The sequence below is a fragment of the Paroedura picta genome, chromosome 8 (assembly GCF_049243985.1).
Source record: "Paroedura picta isolate Pp20150507F chromosome 8, Ppicta_v3.0, whole genome shotgun sequence".
NCBI classification, from domain to species: Eukaryota; Metazoa; Chordata; class Lepidosauria; order Squamata; family Gekkonidae; genus Paroedura; species Paroedura picta.
The window spans coordinates 53,733,777-53,751,696 of NC_135376.1; the positions used below are offsets into that span (position 1 = coordinate 53,733,777).

General features: G+C 41.0%; 1 protein-coding gene across 3 annotated transcripts in view; it reads left to right on the forward strand.

Annotated features, from left to right (window-relative positions):
- The window catches only part of ATRNL1 (attractin like 1), a 627,115-nt gene that overhangs the window by 153,728 nt on the left and 455,467 nt on the right, over window positions 1-17,920 (forward strand). For all 3 annotated transcript variants that reach the window (XM_077349871.1, XM_077349872.1, XM_077349870.1), the window contains exons 18-19: window positions 5,015-5,233; window positions 15,012-15,149. In XM_077349871.1, coding sequence (XP_077205986.1) covers window positions 5,015-5,233; window positions 15,012-15,149 — 357 coding nt within the window. The remainder of the gene's footprint in view (window positions 1-5,014; window positions 5,234-15,011; window positions 15,150-17,920) is intronic.

The following is a 17,920-nucleotide window of genomic DNA, read 5'->3' on the forward strand; positions in this document are numbered from 1 at the left end:
TAGGAGCATAAAAATATAGTTAGAAAAAAATATAGTTAGAACAATAGTTAGGACAAAATATAGTTAGAACAATAAAAGGTCTTTATCCTTTATCCTGAGGACATGAAGCACGTTTATGTACATTAGCTTTCAATCCCTGTAGCAACCCTGTCAAGTGTTTTTATTCCCATACTGATTAAAGTCTATTGGTTATCAGTACCAAGTGAGTTTGTGGCCATGATAAAATTTGAACCAGCTCATAACTATGCTATTAGAGAAAGACCCAATCCTTGTAGCTCCGAGGGTATATGGTTCTGTGTTCAATCCTGAGCATGTCTGGATAAATCAGAAAATAGTTTTAAAAACTGTACTGTGTAGTTTTAAGTTTTGTATTTCAAAACTATTGAATCCCTTGGCCATTTTTTTAAAGTCATGTATATTTTGATATATACACATTATACCACTTGGTGAGTAATGCAAAAGAAAAAGGAATGAACTTCAAAAGGAAATGAAGGAAATGAACTTCTCTACTAATGGAATCAAATTACCTTTTTAATTCTGTACCTTATCTATGAATAAAGACAGTAGACTAGAGTAATAGCAAGTGTTGAAGGAATTTCAAGGTAATTTAGTTTGAGAATTCACTTTCAGCTTTTTATGTGAGTCAAGAGTATGCTCTACAGGTTCTCGCTTACAGCAACATGAACTGCAATCCACCTCCAAATTTATTGTGTTAAATGGTAGGTATCAAAGTGTATGTTATGCTCATTTTTGCTATGGAGGATCCCTGTTGTTTGAGATTTCTTGTCAGTTCTCCTCATCAGTTCCATATTGTTCTTCCTTTCATTGTGGGACAGAGTGATGGAACTATGTGTGATAAACATGCATTTATTTCCATTGATTCATAAATTGTAGCCTCAAACATAATGTCTTGAATCAATTGACAGCACCACAGAATAACTGGTGTAATTTTAAGTGCAGGCACCTGCTCAACAATTTTTTCCCTGAGGAGAAAACTGTAGATTATTAACTGGATTCAGACTTGTCATCCACATTTTGTATTTCATGTAGGGACAAATGGACAGTGATGGTACCTTTGCTCTCTATTTAGATGTGTTCTGATTACGATAGCCAGATTCTTTTGACTGGCTTTCAGCAGCTGGGATGAGCATGAGTCTCGTTTGTATATGGTCACTCACATATCCTCTGCCATATAGAAGTACTTTTATGAGCTGGAAGGGAAATTTGTATTTTTAAAATGAGACATGCTACATACTTGATTGTATACCTAGTATGAATTCCATAGTTATAAATAGTTACAGTCTTCATACTAATACAACAACAACAACAACAAGCCTTTAATAGCATATAACATACTAGTATAGTTGGGCAGTATTTTACAGATTTAGTCTCTTTTCTATGCCATTGTTGTTGCATGTTATTTTATTTGCCTACATTACATTGAGTCAGGTCAAAATGAGTTTTGCCTGTCCTGAATTCAGCCATTCCAGTATGTTAGGAGATACAACCTGGGATAAAATCAGAAGAACATTTGGGGGCTAAAGTGTCAATTTGATATTCTGCAGTTGAATGTGGCAGATACTTTGTGGATTGCACCTGGAATCATGTTATCCAAGGGAAGTTGTGTCTATTATATGAGTTACTAGAGACACATAGAGCCCAATTCAGGTGAGGATGGGAGCAGTTGTGCAACAGGTGTTTCTGATGTGTATTCTTATACACCTCAGGTGTCCAAAAGCCCAGATGCTCTAGGTGGAGCTCTTGAGCCCTCCTAAGGTTTAGGGCTTGTGTCACAGGGACTAACTCTGGATAATTCAACCTGCTGTTATTTTCTAGTTAGATTTTTTTGTGCAAGAAGGTAGAGGAGAGAAGGCGTGACCATGCCCTGCCTCATTGTATACTTTGATGTTCTTTAAACAAAGAGGTAGGGAACCACTCTAGCTGTTCATCATAGATGGTACATTCTGTCCTGAGAAGTGCAGTCATTAGACTTGCTTTTTTATGTTCATGAACAAGCAATTTGATCAAATTAATTAGTATTCTGAAAAGCACTTCAGTGTTATAAGCAAAACAGTGGATGGCTGCCAAGAAATGTGTAGTTAACTGACTAGTTTTCTTCTTCTGCATTCCATAGCTTCAGTAATTTTTAAAATGCTGTTAATAACAGGATAGTATGTTACTGTTGTGAACTATGTTGCCTCTGTACTGTAGCTTAGCATCCCTGCTGTTCTGGAGATCATTGTGTTCTCTTATTGTCAATAACACCAAGATAAAATCTAGATTCAACAACAGTAATGTTGTTCTGAACGAAATGGAAAACTCTGCTTTAAAAGAGCACTTCAAGCCTTTCTAAAGCTTGGCTTCAAAGAGGCTTTATGCTATGCTATGCCAGTTTGCTCAGTGTGAAATAATTTCCTTCCCAATTACAGGCTGCTACAATACAAATCAGAGATTCTGTGGAACAAACTTAAAAGTGGAAACCTCCAATAACCAAAAGCCTATGTAAATCCCATAATTATTGAATACTGATAAGTGTATTCTCAGGTCAGTCGGAACAGATTTTGCAGAGATAGTACAGGTTCCAACCTTTTTGTGCCTTATACAGTATTGACTCCATTAGTTTGCAGTTCATTTTAATCAAGTTTTCTAATACTCAGGAAAGTATTTGAGATAAAACACAATTCCCTTCCTTCTTATTTCCAGTCACGCATATAATGCCATCCATTCTAGATGCATTTGGGATAAATTGCCCGTTCCAAGGCTGGGCTTACTAAGGCTAGCAGCCTACTCCTTGCCCCCAAATGCTCTCTCCCACATCCGCCTAGCCCACTGCTGCTATGATATGGTCATTCATCTCACAAGTAGGTTGTTCATGACAAGGAGGGTTTCTTTAAATTGCTTGAGTCTAGAGCTGAATTTAGCCATTTAAAAATGCCATGAGGGCCCAGTCCTAACTGATACAACAGGTAATCTCCCCTGCTCCCCATGCCTTTTCAATTGCAGAAACAGCCCCTGTAACATCTAGTTTGGTTCTTATAGTTAGGAGGATGTATTTGTTCACATCCATGCAGGCCCTTCAAATGTGGCTGAAAGTTTGCCCTTTACATACAAGAGAAAGAAATGTCTTAACTGATTAGTGGTCTACCATGCTGCTGACAGGATTGTGTCTTCTAGTAATTTTGAAAGCCTCAGCTGTGCTTCCATGAGGCGGAGGGGGAGGTTGTAAGATGTAATTTTTGTTCCATGAAAATTCCTTTATTCTGCTTTTATTATTTTCCGGTCTGTGCACTTAGAGAGATGGAGTCTACTTGTATCTCTCCTCTCTCTCCGTCCTTCTGAACAGACTAATTGAGCCTGTGCTATATTTCAACGATTGGGCTCATCATGAACAAGGCAGGACAGATGCTGCTGTGCAGCCAACATGATAGATCTGTACCTGGGAATATTCAATATCAGTAATCTGAAGGTTTAGCGAGGTTAGTTTTGTAAGATTGGTAGCCTTCATTATATGATCATCCCAGCAAGCATTTTTGCACATTGTATTAACATGTGAAAGAGTTCTTCTATGTTCTTCAAAGCTTAGGATAGTGGTAAACATATCCATTGTTGCTCCTCTATATATTTATGAAACAGCCTAGGGGATGAAATGTGTCTGGCTGTCCAAGCTAGAACAGGGCCAATCAGGGTGCAGCTAGCTTTGCCCTGATTGGCCGTGCCCCTGCAGCTCCCACCCTCTGTCCCTGGACTCTAGCCTCTTTGCTCTCAGACCCCTCAGTGCCTGGAGCTAGCAGTAGGTAAAGGGAGAGGCCCTGGGGAAAGGGTCGTGATGGAGGGCCTCCTAACGAGGTCCTCTTGGCCCGCTATGCTGGGCCTGCTGATGAGGGCCTCCTGGCCTGCTGACTGCCTGCTAAGGAACTCTGTCCTGGCCCTGATAACGAGCTGCCCAGCCCAGCCCTTGTCCAGGGTCCTGATATTTGGCATTGACTGATGGGGCTGAATTTTAAAGGTCTTAATACCCAGGCTTCTTCATCAAGATTCATTTTCAGTCCTTACAGTTGACCTACAGCCTTGTCCTTCCCCTTGTTTCTGGACAAGGCATATTATAGTTCCTCGTCCGTAAATACTTTTGTAGAAGGCCTTCTCAGTTGTAGTGCCCTGACATTGGACTACCCTCCCCTGACATCTTTATCTGTTGCTTTCAATAATATTTTTAGATGCTGGGCATCCTCCATGATGCTTTCCTGAGCTTTTAATTAGCTTCTATTCCACATTGGTGGTTTTTTTGCTGATACTGTTAACATGTCTTTTAAGGTATAATTTGGTTATGCTTTAGTGGCTTCACTGCAGTGCCTTGGATGGCTGGAGGGGGGGGCAGCAAATGTAATTTGGTAATCTTTTAGATATTCATAGTGGATATACTGGTCCAACCAGCTGGCTCCAAATAGCCCAGGGTTCAATGTCTCTGGCTGTTTTGGTTTTCTGCTCCCACTAGCTGTCCATCTCCCACTTATGCCTATGCTGAAGGAAATCTGGGATTAGAAGTTTTTGAGAAAGTATGTCACACAATAAAACATGCATCTTTCCCTCTACATCTAAAAGAATGTTCAGAGATATTATTAATCTCTCCCTGTCTGCTGGCGAGTTCCATGAGCTGGTGAAGGAGGCAGTGGTTTGCCCTCTCCTCAAGAAACCATCGCTGGATATGTGGGACCCAACCAGCTACTGCCATTTCTGTAAGGTGGTTAAAAGGGCCACTGCAGACCAGCTCCTGGCATTCTTGGAGGAAACTTTGGCACTTGTCCCATACCAGTTGCATAGTTATACCTCTATTATTTTCTGTTATTTTTCAGAAAGCACTCCATTTGTTTCTTGTGCAGTCAGTACAACATCAAAGAAGGGTAGAATAACTTAATTATATTCATATCAATAACGTACAGCTTTTAAAATGGAGGTGGGTTGCAATGACATCTTAAGACCAACAAATTTATTTATTGCTGTACTCTTTATATTACAGCTCAGAACTGCTCTGGAATGAGGACTTGTGGACAGTGTCTGGAGCACCCAGGATGTGGGTGGTGCAATGATCCTAGCAATACAGGCAAAGGCCATTGTGTGGAAGGGTCCTCAAGGGGGCCAATGAAGTTCACTGTGTTGCATCCTGCTGAAATGGTTCTTGACAACAATCTCTGTCCAAAAGAGAAAAATTATGAATGGTCATTTATCCAGTGCCCAGGTAGGATTTGCTTTTCTTTTCTTTTTTCATTCGGCTAAGTAGAATACAATTAAAGAACTCCTAATGCATCACTTCCAAGAATGGGATGACATCACACATCAAATTTATATATTTAATTTCAGTTAGCATATTTTCAAAATATCTATATTTTATGACTTTAGTTTTTTTTTAATGGATCTTTGGTTCCCTTAAAGGTAAAGCACCGAGTCATGTCTGACCCTTGGGGTGACGCCCTCTAGCGTTTTCATGGCAGACTCAATACGTTTGCCAGTGCCTTCCCCAGTCATTACCGTTTACCCCCCAGCAAGCTGGGTACTCATTTTACCGACCTCGGAAGGATGGAAGGCTGAGTCAACCTTGAGCCGGCTGCTGGGATTGAACTCCCAGCCTCATGGGCAAAGCTTTCAGGTGGCTGCCTTACCACTCTGCGCCACAAGAGGCTCTTTTGGTTCCCTTAGCACTCTGTTTTCACATAGGGTCAGTTAGATCTCTGTTCAGGTAAAACACATACCATGCTTTAGAATTTATGCTGTGTGAAATAGTTACAAATGAAACACACCAGAAGACAACTTTAATTCTTCACAAAATATATAAAGGTTTGTAAAAGGGCAACTTTAAATGTCATTATAAATGATGATCAAATAAATAATTATTTATTATTTATTTGATCATCATTTATAATGACATTTAAAGTTGCTTTTAAGTTTACATTTAAAGTTATATTGCTTTCTCAAATATGCAGATACAGGGGAAAGACAGTATTTAATTAGAAGCATTATATATCCTAACAATATTTGTATACAAGGATTTGGGGCTAAAAAAGCTTTGTATTCCTGAAGCTAAAAAGCTTTGTGATTCCTTTGCTGGATCAGAATAGTGATGGTCAAAAATTAGGCAGTATTTGTTTATATAACAAGGGATGGAGAGAATTTGCCAAATCATCCTATGACCCCCTTGATAGCTTCCTGATTCCAGTTTACTAGGATTTCAGGGGTTATAGGTTCTAGCTACTTTCCCATGCATTGGCTAAAGACTACTGAAGTCCATTAGGGGTGAACATTAAATGTACTAACAGTGAAAACAAAAAAAAAATTATTACTAGTATCCATAAGTTTGGATTTTAAAACATTGTTTTTACCAGTTCACCACTGATAAGCAAAGGGAAAAGAAAAGGAAGATAGAGCTATCTATAAAATATTGGTTGCTTGGGATAAACAGAAGTAGCTAAACTCTAGAGCAGTTCTAGGTGAAATTTGTTTAACAATTCCCATTACAATAGGTTTTAATATATGACTGGGATGTTACCGGTACCTCTGCTGGGTACAGCACTGCAAAATTTATAAGATATGTGATTAGAACTTCATATTTTGATATACTCACAGTCAACACTGCTACTGGCTTTCAAGTGATTAAACATCTTCAGTTTACAATCTCATCTTGCTACAGCATCTGCACTGGTGAATTCCCATGACCAAGTATAATCATTGTTAATATTCTGGAGATCCTTGTCCATCTTTAATTATGTCATTCTTTAATTCATAAATTGTCCTTGAACTTATTCCAAGAATCTTTGGTGATATAAGTATACAGTCCATGAAAACAAGCAGTTCAAACCAATTGAACTGTCTTCCTATAAAACCAATAAAAGCAGCCTTCTGATGGATAACTACCTTCAATTACAGCAAGTTTGATTTCACTTCCCTCCCTAGAAGAAGGAAGGAGTATTATTTCATCACAAATACCACAACTATTAGGATGAAGGGAACTGGAATGGGTAATAGCTATTGATTACTTGTTGCCTCTTCTTTACTGGTGTTATCATAGCATGGTATTATAATAGGAATCATTGGATCTAAATGAGAAGAAGTGGATGTCAAAGTTTCCAAGACTGAACCCTGTGGTTCCCAATCCTCGTAAAATATAGGGGGTTTATTTAAATAATATTAAAAATCGTTTTATATCTATGCAACACACGACTCCACACACCACACAAAGGAAAACAAGGAAATCTAGCTTATCTAATACATTTCAAACCTACATTAGATAGCACAATCTTAAAGTCCCAGAGTAAAAGGCTGTAGCTCAAGCATTCTCTACATTGCTATTCATTGCAATATAAGCATATCATAATCCATCTCTTTAGTCCATCAGAATCCAAGCTAGCTTTTCCCCCCAGGCTCTCAGCTTCTTCAAGCATGAGAGTTCAGATATGATAAGAAATGGCTGTATCTGATGAGGTAATTATAGATTTATTTCAGTGGACTGGCTCATGGCGGAGTACAACATGTAAACATAACAATACTAATTAAAAGTGTACAATAAAAAAGGTTTAAACTAGAAAAAATTCAGATTGTTTAACATAACAGTTTAACATCAGCAGAAAATTATATTGCTCAGCTGTCTTAGAATTAGATTTCAATCCAGAGGTGGTTTTGATAGGGGAGCAGTTAGATGCTATTCACTGGCCCCAACCAAAAGCCTGGTGGAAGAGCTTGGTCTTACAGGCCCTTCGGGACTGCACTAGTTCTGTCAGGGCCTGGAGTTCATTCCACCAGGTGGGGGCCAGGGCCTCTTTTGCACAATGGAAAAGCTGATAAAAACTCACTAAAAAACATCATTGTTTTTCAGATCTCTGCACAGGAGAGTTAATTTACTCCACAAAACCGATTTTGCTCTGAATGGTCAACAGTGTCTTTTTGCTTACAGCGTGTCTTTTAAGCATTGTTTCTGAAAGAGGGTAAACACCGTTTTTTTTTCGGTGTCACAGTGCAAAAAAACACTTCTTTTGTAATGCAGAGATGTCAGCATGTTTTTGGTCTCTTCCCCCTTTCTGCTCACAGTCCTTCATCTACCAATGGGAGCTGTCTTTGTCAGCGATCACATGAACATGCCATTTGCCCTGGCAACCAAACCGTATATAAATTAGTAGAAATTACCTTGTGGTATTTATGGCAGAGGAACGCTCCTGACTACAAAGCTATGCTTCTGATCAGTGACGGGGGGGGGGGCAAGCCCCCCAAACGCAAATTCAAAGGGTGAGGCAAGAGAAGGCATAGAGTATAGCCACAATTTTAAAAGGTGTGTGGGGGGGAGGGAAGGCACAGGGCACAGCTGCAGAGCAGACAAACTCAAAATTTAAAGGGACAAAACCTGCTCCCTCCCTTGTGCTGGGTCAAGAATGCCCACTGAAAACTATGGGAAACACAGTGGATCTGCAACAGCATTCAACACCTCTCATTGTCCTAGGAAGGCCGGGGGGGGGGGGATTTGTTCTTGGTTTGCTGTATCCCTCCCAGTGCTTTGGCAATAAGGTGTCCTTAAACTTCCTGATACATCCTGCCTGCTGGAGGGGGGATTTGTGTTTTCACTGATCTAGAAAGGTGCCTTACTCACAAGGTGACTGTGTCTTGAATGACAAGAATGCCCACTGGAAACCATGGGAGATGCTGGAAGGCCCTGGAAATAAAGGGCAGCAAGAATGCCAAGTGACTTGCATGGGCTCCATTGAAATGTATTATAGTAGGAAAACAGTTGCAAAGAAAACATGGAATGGATTATCTATTACACTCAGATAAACTACTCTGGAATGGCAGTGAACAGAGTGGAATGACAGCCTCTGGGAGAACCACAAGGGATGGTCACCAGGGCGAGGGAGGGGTGGGAGCTGAAGATGGCAACATTGGGGGATGTACTAAAACTAATGAGAAACCATGGCAACACCATTGAGAGGGGCTAGGAAGATACAACGACTCAGATTTTCTGTGATGTAGAACTGCTTGGGATGTTGTATTCGAAAATTTCTTGCAGAATGCAGAACCACAATAATTTAAAAATACAGCGGAGTCAATTTAAAATGTTTAAATTTAAAACTTTGCAATTTAAAACAGTTTTTATTGGGGAATGCAGAATACGCCCAGGACAGAAAATATAGGGGCCAGATTTACTTCCTTGGGGTCAGGGATTACCAAGTGGTTGGCATTTGAAGAATGAAGAATTCTTTGGGTAGTATAAGTAGAGAGGCACTCTCTCAGATAAACAAATGGCTTTATAAGTAAGTCCCAGAACCTTAAACTTGATCTGGGATTCAACTGGAAGCCAGTGCAGCTGCTGAAGCACAGGCTGAATATGGGCCTCCCAAGGTGTTCCTGTGAAGGCTCTGACAGCTGCATTCTGGACTAGTAGCAGTTTTGGAACAAGGGATAAGCGCAGGCCTGGGTATAGCGAGTTACGGAAGTCCAATCTAGAGGTGACTGTCAAGTGGATAATTGTGCCTTGGTGTTCTGGGATGCTTGGCAGAGATGGTAAAAAGCCAGCTGTGCTACTTTGTGACTTCTGGCTAAGTATGTGACTGCAGCCACACTCTGTCCAGGCATGGTAAGCATACTTTCTCACTTGGTCCTTTCTGACCTAACCACGGTACCTATGTCTTTGAAGAATTGTTTTTCAGATGACTCTTCTTAATCAACATCGTCATTGCTTCCAGGCATCTGGCAGAATTGTCTAGATGTGAATCTGAGGGCCATCCATCAGGAGGTAGAGCTAGGTGTTATCTGCATATTGACGGCACCCAAGCCACAAAAGTCTGCCTGATTCAACTCAGGACTTTGGCTCCCATTCTCAGAGGCAGAAGCACTTTATTTTTCAGCGCCCCAATACTATTGTGTAAAGTAAAAAAAAATACAGTTTAAATTTCAAAACTAGATTTATTGTAGATATTAAATCAGTCCTAACAACTGCTGCTTTACTCAATAAAACATCTTAATCCTAAGCCAAATTTTCTCCCTTCTTGATGTTCCCTGTTCTACATCTCTCAGCAGGCAGTGCTTTCAGCTCTGTTGTTACAGCCATTTTATGCCTAAGAACATTACACACAGTGGTGTACTGAAATGACTATATAAGCCATCACCAAACTGTTAAACCATGGCATTGTAGATGGTGACAGACCCAAAGAAATTCCAAATTATAGATCTCTTTAAGATGATAAACCTTAAGAAGTTGCTTTGAAATAGCTTCTTATAAATATTCTGATATCTATATTATTGCCTTCTTGTTGTGATCCATAAGATTTTAATTAGTTAATCTGATGCAGTCAGATTAGGGAAACACCTCTGTCCTCAATCATGAAACAGTGCAGAGTCAATTCCCAAGACCAGTCATTACCCCAGTAATTCCTTTCTGCCTCGAGTTGCCTTGCCAATGCTGGAGAGAATGCGCTGACAAGACTACTGAAAGCTGGCTGGAAAAAACAAAGTACCACATAAATAGATAAACCCTCGCCTCGTTGACCCATTATGCACGGGGGGAATAACGCACATTCGGGGTGGAATGGCGGTGACTAAAATCACCGATAACGCATGGAGCCGGCTGCAACCGGCCGCAGCTTCAGTGCATGCCGCCGAAAAAGCCGCGTCAGTGAAACACGGAAGAAAGTGCAGCTTCCGGGTGACCGGGGCGCAACCAGAAGCGGTGCCGGGATCGCCGCAGGCATAATCGGTTACTCTGGGTTTTGCCGCTGTCGCGCCCCGCCCCGTGCATAACCAGTGTGCTTCGCGTCTTCCCCCTCCGCGTTTTCCACGTGACCCGAAATCGCCGTTTCGGCGGCCGTGCATAATGGGCCATTGTCTTGTGACTAGTCCATACGAAGCTTGTTGAATCTGAGTTGATGCTCCCCTTCAGTGTCTTCTGTTTTACCCTTCCCAGTAGAAGTTGCCCCATCTCATGTTTATTTGATATGGGAATGAAAATTGTCTCTGAACCCAGAATTAAAATGGGAAAGTGGCAATTTGAATTTCAGTGTGCTTTTAATCATTGAATAGAAGAGTATGGAATGGGATAACTAGATGCAGCATGAATGACCCACTGATTACCTATGGTAAAAAATGGTTGCCATAATTTTATAGGGATAATGTGATCCCTGTGACCCTGAAGACTGTGATAGGCAGTATTTGATACTCTACAGTTGAAGTGAAAACTTTTAAGCTTGGTCATTGAAACCTTTAGCAACACACTCTGGACAGTTCCTATACATTTTTTTCTAATACAAAGTGACAAATTAATCTAATGTTAACCCAATTTCCAGCAGCTCATTTTACATTTCATCTTGTTCCTTCAGCAGCAAGGGGAAAAAACTGTGCAGGAAAAGCAGATCCCCAAGAATGCAATTCTCGAATGAGGTCAGATCTTGAAGGCTTGCTGATTATATAGTACTTTAATTCAATATGACTTGACTCAAGTTCTAATTAATCTTACCCCTTGGAATAGACTGTGTGCTGGAGTGAGCTAAAACTTTCCACATTGGTTAGTAATTTCTAGACAAAAGCTAGATGGAGAGGAATAGGAAAGGTCCAAAGAAAACAGGGTTAGAAACAGATTTAGAAAAATAGCAGTATCACATAAAACCTTTTGTGCCAAGATTGTACTTTTGTGGCACTCCACCAACTAAAGCTGGATGATTGGTTATCAGCAACCAGTTGGTGTGTTTTATGGCTGTTGATCTGGAATCTGAGTAACTATGGGAGTTGGCAGAATGCTGAATGTCCATCCTTCAAAAGAGGCAGAAGTCAGTTTTGTCTGCTTGCATTGGGGTGAAGAGTCTCTAGAAATGATGATGACTTACATTAGGAAGGCTTGCCACTGGGCTTTTGAAAAAAGTTGTTGAGCCTCTGGAATGCTTGCATAGACTCTACTTGTAGTCCCCAAATCTAGATTTTAGAAATTTACCCTAAAGTTTATGAATTATCTACGACATCACTATGAGGCCCTCCCCAGCATAGCATAAATACTTGCTACTGAATTGCAAACCCAAAGCTCTCGGGGAGACAGAATACAAAATTTGAGTCCAGAGATACCTTTAAGACCCATAAAGTTTTATTGAAAGTATAAGTTTTCATGTGCATGCACATTTTTTTCATGCCACTAATCATAAAAGTTACGTGGTGATCATGATGTCTGAATAACAAACCACATACTCATATCTTGTGCTCAGTAGTCTTTTCTGACTCACCTGTTCTTCAGATTGCTACTACTCTGTAATCCACCTCCTCTGGCACTGCCACAGCGTCATTTTTTGATGTCTAGCTGCTCATCATTGTGCTGCCAGGGCTAAAATCTCATCAGAGAAATCCGTCAACAATCAGCTGGCCTTATATGCTAATATACTCCTTTGCCCTTGGGTATACCAGATAAGACTGAAATCACATATGCATTGTTAAGCACAGGAAGGCTGGAATGTAATTGTAAATCATTCTTGCTGCATGGTCATCAATCTTGTCAGAAACCTGATACAAGCACATTTAAAAATGCCTTTTTCTTTTTCACCTGGGCACAAGTGCAATGGGAATCGCCTTTCAGTTTTTCATCTATGCCCACCAACAGCATGAAAGTGGCTGAAAAGCGCTTCAACTACCATGTGTGCTGTTCAGTGAGAAAACAACATTTTTAATTGTCTTGGCTTTTCCAAAAATAATTCAGCTTATAAATTGACATATTGACTGTAAGTCATCGTCCTCATTAATGATCACTAGTAGTCATTTTGGAGGAATAACCTGGACATGCTACCATTCTCTTGGGTTGTCTTCTTAGGGACATGTTGGTTTCAGGACCAGGCTACTAACTGGCCACACACTTAAGAAACCCTAGATCAGCAGTTCTCAACCTTTTCTTTGCCGCAAACCCAACTTTGGTGGCAGCTGGTGTGGTGGTGACAGTGTGTTTGCGTGTGCGTCGTGAGCATGCACGTGCATGCACATAACAAGACAGCATGGAGGTAGCCATTGCCATGGCTCCTCTGCCTCTGCCCGCTGCCACCATCCACCTTTACATGCCACCACTGCCCACTGCTGCTGCCACGACAACCCTGCGAAAGGGGCCAAGCGACCCCAAGTGGGGTTGCAACCCCAAGATTGAGGACCACTGCTCTAGGTATCTATTTAGTTTTTTTGTACTAGTCTCCTGGCAAGAGATACACCTCAATTTTTGGTTCACTTATGGCAGTGGTTCCCAATTTCGGGACAGCCCTTTCACAGGGGTCGCGGCAGGGCAAGCAGCTTGGTCAGGGGAGCACCATCCACACTACAGCCTTGCGGGGTAGGTTGAGATAGAGCATTTGTCTATCTGGAGCAGTGTAAAAGAGCGAGATCAGCATGGTGGGACAAGAGGCAACCCTGTTTTGCTAACTAATTATCTGGTCACTTCAGACACTATACAAAGTTAACTATATTGATATTGTGGCAATTATCTCCAAATGTCGGACCTCTACTCCAGGTCTACGAACTAGTTTGTGTGATTTTAGGTAAAGTCAAGTGATAATCAGTGCCCATGGAACTTCACTGGATGTGTGTGTGTGTGTGTGTGGGGGGGGGGAGTTAGCAAGACTCGGTTTAGAAAGTGGAGGAAAAATTTTTCTTCTCAAGCAGGGAATATTTGGCTCTGTATAGCAAGATCAGTTTAGCCAGAATTGTTATTTGGCTTTTATGAAGGATTTGGGGAGTCTTAGGGAATAAATCTTATTTTAAAGTGAATAATAAGCACCCTGGTAGAAGACAGAAGCACCAAATCAAACTGCTGTTAAAGATAGAAGAGAAAAATGAACTCTGTTTCATGATCATTTGGCAACCCTGCATTGGAGCAGTAGGTTAAGAAGTAGATTGCCAAAGAACTCAGCATTAAAAGAAAGACATGTCTGTTTCCATAAAAATGGTGTGTGTGTGCGTGGGTAGGTAATTTACATTGATTCTTCCTTTGTTCTGAAGTCAATATGTCAAAAAATGTATAACTTTGGCTCTTGCTATGCTATTCTCATATAAAAATGCACTCCCAAACACATACAGAGTCCTTGCAGCTGCTGCAACTTTTGGTGCCTCCACTGCCACCTAAACAAAAATGTTTTCCCCTCCCAAACATTTCTGGCTGTGGGCCTGCTCAGCCTGCTACCATAATCATCACAGATGTATTTTTTAAAATACATTAAATGATGTGAATTCATTCTTGATACTTCTTGTCATAATGAGGAATATGAAAAAAATCTGAATCGCAATATGAATATCTGTTGGCCCTTAGCCAATACACCCATTGTGGAACTATATCCTTGACTTCTGTGTTTAGTTAGACATCCTCTCTATTCTCAGATATTCATTGCACCTGGGCTTAGATACATGGTAACATCCATGTCAGAACCCTTTAATAAGATGTGGCTGAGTAGGAACTGAAGAAAATATAGGATTCTTGTGTTCTTCAAGCAAGAATTCCAAGCAAATCTCACTCCTGCTGGAATGATGGCACTCATCTGATACCAACCTGTCCTTTGAATAATCCTTTTTGAGTCCAAAGTCACCTTTAAGACCAACAAAGTTTTATTCCAGTTTTATTCAGCTTTGTTGGTCTTAAAGGTTCCTTTGGACTTCTAGTTTTGTTCTGCTACTTCAGAACAACATGGCTACCCACTGGAATCCATCTTGAATAATCCTGTCTTTCTTGTTACCTTTATAACCCCTCAGAATCTTGTGCTTTTATTCCTTCCAGTAGTGGAGGTAAAGCTTCTGTACTCAGTTGGTATGAGAATACATTTCTTCAATAAATCAGCCTACACGGCACAGGCAACGACACAGCCAAAATGTATTATTTACAGCTCTCAGCCAGCCAGTTTCAAGTTGATTCCTATTCATTTAACTAAACCACGATGTTCTGTGTGATTCTGTAATACCCTGGAATCATTCTTTATTGTTTTCTACTCATTCTACAAAATAACTATATTATATTTCTAATGTCTTTTGTATTCCAGCTTGTCAGTGTAATGGACACAGCACTTGTGTTAACGGTAATGTTTGTGATCAGTGCAAAAACTTGACTACAGGAAAACAGTGTGAGACATGCATGCCAGGGTACTACGGGGATCCAACAAATGGAGGCCAGTGTACAGGTAAGTCCTTTTAAAGATATGTTCTACAGTTTCCATAAATGTTATAACAGGAAAATATTTTGTCAGTTGAAAAAAAGAGAAGAGCTTTTCCTAGGTGATCATGATAAATAGAGTTGCATGAAGCAAAATAGTACAATATATTAAATATTCGAAGAATTTCAACTTTATTTTGTTGACTTCATTGGGTATTCCTGTGGTGCTTCCAGGACCAGCTGAAAACACTGTAATCTTTATAATAATTATGATATGACATTTCTGCCTGTTGCTATAAGCTGCTTTGAATACATGCTTCAAAGTGGCATACACACCTTTTGAAGAATATGTTATTTATTTAGAACATTTTAATTACACCTTTCCACCTAATTGGTGTCCACAAAGCAGCAAACATAGAAAAAAAAACTTTAAACAATTAAAATACCAGTAAAATATGAAATTCAACTAAACTACATAAACAATACAAAATGGATGTCCAGTAGCCATTATTAGAGGAATGCCAGATGAATCAAAAAGGTCTTCACCTGCTGGTGTAAGATACCAATAGACGGAGACAGATAAATCTGCCTGTTGGGGGCAACCAAAGCAGGGCCTCTTAGGATGACTGTAGTGATTGGGTAGGTTCATATGGAATAAGACAGTCCTTTAGGTATTTTGGTCCCAAGCTATACTGGGCTTTAAAAGTCAATACTAGCATCTTGAATTGTAGAATCAACATCACCCTGAGATGTCACAGTGAGGGGTGGTATATTGGATAGGCAGGCAGGCAGATCCCCAAAGCAAATTGAAGGCCAATGTAGGCAGAACAAGACTTGCTGCTAGAAATAGAATACTGGATCTGATAGATATTTAGTTTGAACAGCAGCATTGTTCCTATATTGTTACTGTTAATACTATTTATAAGTTGGGGACCTGGAAGGATTTGGAGGATATATTTCCATTTTCTCCTTCACCACATTCTGTTCTTCAAAAGCCCTTGTAAACTCTCCTCTTTCCCTGGTTCATTCCCTCCTTCTCATGTATCATCCAACTTACATTTATCTGACTCGGCATCTTTGGCTTTCACTTCTTTTCCCCAGCAGCCTCTACCCTGGAAAACTATGGCCCAGTTTTGTAGTACCAGGTCCAGTTGCATGGTGCTGAATGCCAGGCTAGGCCCAGTTGCATGGCAAAGAACCTGCAAGGACTTGTGGGTGATACCTCACTCTATTTCCTATTTTCTTCCTCCTGGCAACTCCCATATTTCCCTTTTCACTGCCTCATTCTCACTCACTACACACCTTGTAACTATTCTCTATCTTTACCTATATTTATTATTTCCTTTTTACCCCCTCTTTGCCCACAGTGGAGACTAGAGGAGACCCCCCCCCCCCAAAAAAAAAACTGGTATATGCTGATATACTTGAATCACAATATTGGTATTGGCTCAGAGGTCTGCCAGGGGCCCTAATTTGAATTGCCCCTTCCCCCACAGCCTAGGAAACAGCTGACCCATGGAGAGAAGCCTCTTTGTGGATTGGACTGTGCAGGGAGGATTGGCTGGAACTGCCCCCACTATAGTCCAACAAATAGCTGATTCCTTGGGCTGTGCTGTGTTTCAGATCCTAAATCAAATGGGAGAATTCTGGTTCAGATTTGGAGATGCCAACCCTTCCCCCGCTCAAATCCTCACTGATTCAGGGTTGTTTTTTTGGCTTGGCTAAGCTGAATTTCACACCTTTAATAAAGACTCAAGAGCCCCTTACAAGAGCCCCCTCAAGAGCCCCTCTCCTCTGTTTTATTTTTACATTTTTTGATTTGCCCTCCCCACTTGTGTGTCACTGATTCCTTCAATTGTGAAAAGGCACACAGTTCAAAGAAAAAAACAGTCTTTGAACTGAGATGCAGTAATTTGACATCTCTATGTGTCATTGATATTTGATTGCTATTGTTAAGTGTCTCATCACTTCTTTCAATCACTTAATGAACAGATACCACTGATTGCTCTGCGGAAAAAGGAAGTGTTGGTCACTTTTCAGACCTCCACCCAGTATTTACTGAACTGCAGATTTTGAAAATGCAGACAAAATAGAAATGATTCCGTTTGACAAGTAGGTCACTTTCATGACTCAAGCATGATTCCAGAGGATAGGTGTTCTTTCTCTGATAATTGAGAGGTTTTAGTCACTTTTGTTATTTATATCATATTGCCAAAGTACAATCTTTAACCGCTCCTGTGGTTAAATAAAAGGGTGAGGCCACCTGAGGAGGAGTTAGGGCGGGCCCTGTCCAGGATAAAAACTCAGAGGGCCCTTCGAGTATCCATCCAGGGCCAAGCAGGCAATGGGGAGGCGCACAAAGCGCCTTCCTATTGGCCCCTCACCAGGACAGACCAAAATTCCATTCACCCAGCCCAGTCTGGCTGCCAGTCTGCTCCTGACCACCGCAGGGAGAGGAGGTCAGCAGGGCTACCAAGGGGGATGAGAACAGAAGCTGTGCCAGCCCTTTTTGCCCCGAGGCTGTCCTAACTGTCAAGTCCAACTGCAAATTGCCTCAGAACCCTGACAGAGCTGGCTGGAGGCTGCAGAGTGCTCCCCCTCCCCCCCTTCAGGCCTGCTGCGAGGAAGCCTTTAACAGCCCCTGACTGAGGGAAGGAGGCTTTTCCAAGAGCAATGCAGGGGAGTTTGAGGGCATTCCTTTTGAGGGTGGGGGGGACTATCCCCTTCTGTCAAACAGTTGGCTGACAGGGAGGCCACAAAAAAGCCCCATCTCACTTAAAATACTGCTCTGCCCGGAGG